This window comes from Morone saxatilis, unplaced genomic scaffold (genome assembly GCF_004916995.1).
Source record: "Morone saxatilis isolate NCDOM2014 unplaced genomic scaffold, NCSU_SB_2.0 Contig5, whole genome shotgun sequence".
Lineage (NCBI taxonomy): Eukaryota > Metazoa > Chordata > Actinopteri > Moronidae > Morone > Morone saxatilis.
In genome coordinates, this window is record NW_023340095.1 from 12,413,462 (window position 1) to 12,416,436 (window position 2,975).

The 2,975-nt window shown below is 43.6% G+C and overlaps 1 protein-coding gene across 1 annotated transcript in view; it reads right to left on the reverse strand.

Annotated features, from left to right (window-relative positions):
- The window catches only part of LOC118339002 (activin receptor type-1-like), a 23,556-nt gene extending 22,259 nt beyond the window's left edge, over positions 1-1,297 (reverse strand). The window contains 1 exon segment of the mRNA XM_035676506.1: positions 1,124-1,297. Coding sequence (XP_035532399.1) covers positions 1,124-1,140 — 17 coding nt within the window. The 5' untranslated portion in view covers positions 1,141-1,297.
- Between the last annotated feature and the right edge of the window lie 1,678 nt (positions 1,298-2,975).

Below are 2,975 nucleotides of genomic sequence, written 5' to 3' on the forward strand. Positions count from 1 at the left end.
CACACACACACACAAACACACCACCCAACCCCCTGCCACACTCTCTCAGGGTTCTTTTGGAGCCCTCTCTCTCCACGTGCATATTGTTCCAGCCCAAACTGCCAGCTGCTTCTGACAACCAAATTACTGTGCACACAGAAATGATTGCTATTCAGGCCTACATCATCAATACTTCAACTTCTAATACGCTTGCTTTTCGAAACTGCTCAGACCTCTGTGGGAAAATTATACACTTTCTGTCCACCGGAAAGAACCACTGCAGCAGTGCACGGATGAAGAGGCCAAGACATCTGCGGCCAAAGAATTCAGGAGTGTGGAAATGAAAACTTGAACGAGGACTGCGATAAACCCAAAGTCTTAGGAAAAAAAAGTTTAAATGCTGGTAAGACTTTTCCCACAGTCCAAGCTGAAATCTTCAGACACGGTAGCAAAACACAAAGACAAGTATAAAGCATATAATCAATATCGGGGAAACCAACGTATATAAATGACTTTATAAGAACAACCATTAGTTGATCAACTGCTCGGTCGGCTACAGCCTATCAGTTGTGAATATTTTCTTTGTTGTATGTGATAATAAACTTATTATGGGCCGTTGGTCAGACGTTTTATAGACTTAACAATAAAAAAAGGATTCATCAACGATCAGACCTGTTGCTGACGGATTTTGTGTCGATCAACTAACTGACTGACTGACTGTTTCAGCACCAGCACTAGAAAAACATGTGCAACAACATAAATACCTCCAGGCATCATAAATCGAAAAAGAAGATAAATAAGGAAAACATTCGGGTTTGTCCTCTGTAGTTTTTTTTTAATTTATAATATTGGCCAAGAAGAGACACCCCAAACCAGTGCTATTGTTGGGAATGCATTGTTAGTCTCGGGGAAGATAACCTCCTGCCTGGTTGAGGACTAAGTTACCACAACTGGATCTCCATACAGTTGAACCACATCAGCCCAGACTGTCTGCAGCCCTTTATCTGTCCACTATCAGCCAGACTCCAATGGGAGCACCAGGCGCCCAGCGAAAGAGGCCCGACCCCAGTGACTGGTCAGCTGAGGGGGGGGGTTACATTCTCCAGATCACCAACCAAGCACACAAACACTAACTACCCCTAACCGGGACGGCCTTTTCATCTCCAGTACGTCTCCACTCCCTGCTCGGGGCAAGAAATCGTTGATGTAAACGACGACTGCACTTCAACTGGTGGTCCAAATCCACGTCCGAGTGGTCAATCCATATTGATTAAACCGTCTGCAAAGCCCATTACAGCACATGCTATCCGATTGTCATGCATACGAGTTTGGTGAATGGTGAAGGCGTGACCCCATGAATGCAATCCCAAAATGTAAAAAAAAAAAAGAAAAAAGAAGGGAGTCTGGCTGGGCTGCGTTCAAGCACACAGCAACAACAAATGCACAATCAAGTGCTCCCCAGACATTCGGGGCTGCCGGCTGAAGGAAAAACCTGATTAGTATGTGGGAATGTAATTTCGTGAGAGCACAATGAGTTGATTCTGAGGAAGAACACTTCAGCGTGAGACATCCGCCGTTCACACGTTCTTTAATCTGAACCATTATCTCTGAGGGTTTTTCAGCGAGCATTAACACCTCTGTGATGAAGTTTTCACCTTCTCATCAGCAGGTCTACTGGCTTTTTACACCCAACTGTCCTAAAATCAGGTTTCCTGTTTTTTGGGTCCTGGTTGTTTCTCAGCAAAATACCTTTTCTATCTAGAACTATATTGGTGTTTCTAGTTCAAAATGAACACAAACTAAATAAAGAGTGTTCTCCCCCAGTGTTTCTCTCTCTTCTCCCCTCCTCCTCCTCCTCCTCCAGGACTGATTGTGATGTTAAAAGTGCTCAGCATGGGATGATGAGACACACGATCAGGCAGGAACGACCCTCCCAAAGACTTGTTTGCATGACAAGAAAGAAAAAACTCTCCCAACTAGTTGCTTGATTGTGATTGTGATTGTGAAATATAAGATTTACAACCACACAAAACAAACTCAGAAGACGTTCTAGTTTATTTCGTGTCTTTCAGCCTTCATCAGCAACTCATCAAAACATCTCTGTGCCGCGGTCACTTGTAAAATAACAGGCCACTCCTCTGCTACATATTATCTATATTCCGGATGCGCTGTGTTCACGCAAAGCTTCGCCAGGAGAAGATATAAAATATATATGTATGTGTGTGTGTGGATTCAATAATAAGACAGGCCAATATTTTTTTTGGGGGGGGGGGAGAAAAGCTCAGAGGGAGACAGGTTTTCTTTTGAGAGCTCGTCACGACACCTTTTCCTACAAATGAGCCAAAAGTTCTCCACGTCTACCGAAAATACTGAGTGTTACACGCAGATGGAGACATTACAGCGCGGTTAAATTTACATTTTATTTTAAATATATACATACATACATATATACATATATATATGTGTGTGTGTGTGTCCGTCATGATTGAACTTACCTCGCCTGTTGTTTCTTCAAAGTGCTTTATGAGGGCTCGGTTTCTGGCGCAGGTCGAACTATTCTGCCATCTCCCGAGAATTCACCGACAATACCCGATTTGTTTTCCAAAGTCCGAAGAGCTGAGGCTACATGACGCCAACATGATCGTCCGTCGCTCGCCGGAAACCCCTCCAAATAAATAATAATTTACAACAACAACAAAAAAAGTGTTCAATTCACTCGGTGTTCAGAGGAGAGAGGGTATGAAGATACATTTCTGTAACGTTTGTTTCTCTTCGCACGTTTGCGCCGCCGTGGCTCTTCACAACTCGCACCCCAACCCCACGAAGGCAAAAAACACACACACACATACACACAGGGAGAGGATTGGAGGAGGAACTTACCTTGGAACAACTTGTAATTAACCCGCGTCAAGCCAGGTGATAACTGCACACGCTTCCGGTCAGAGGTTTCAAAATAAAACACATCAGCGCTTTTAATGTAGATAGATAGATAGATA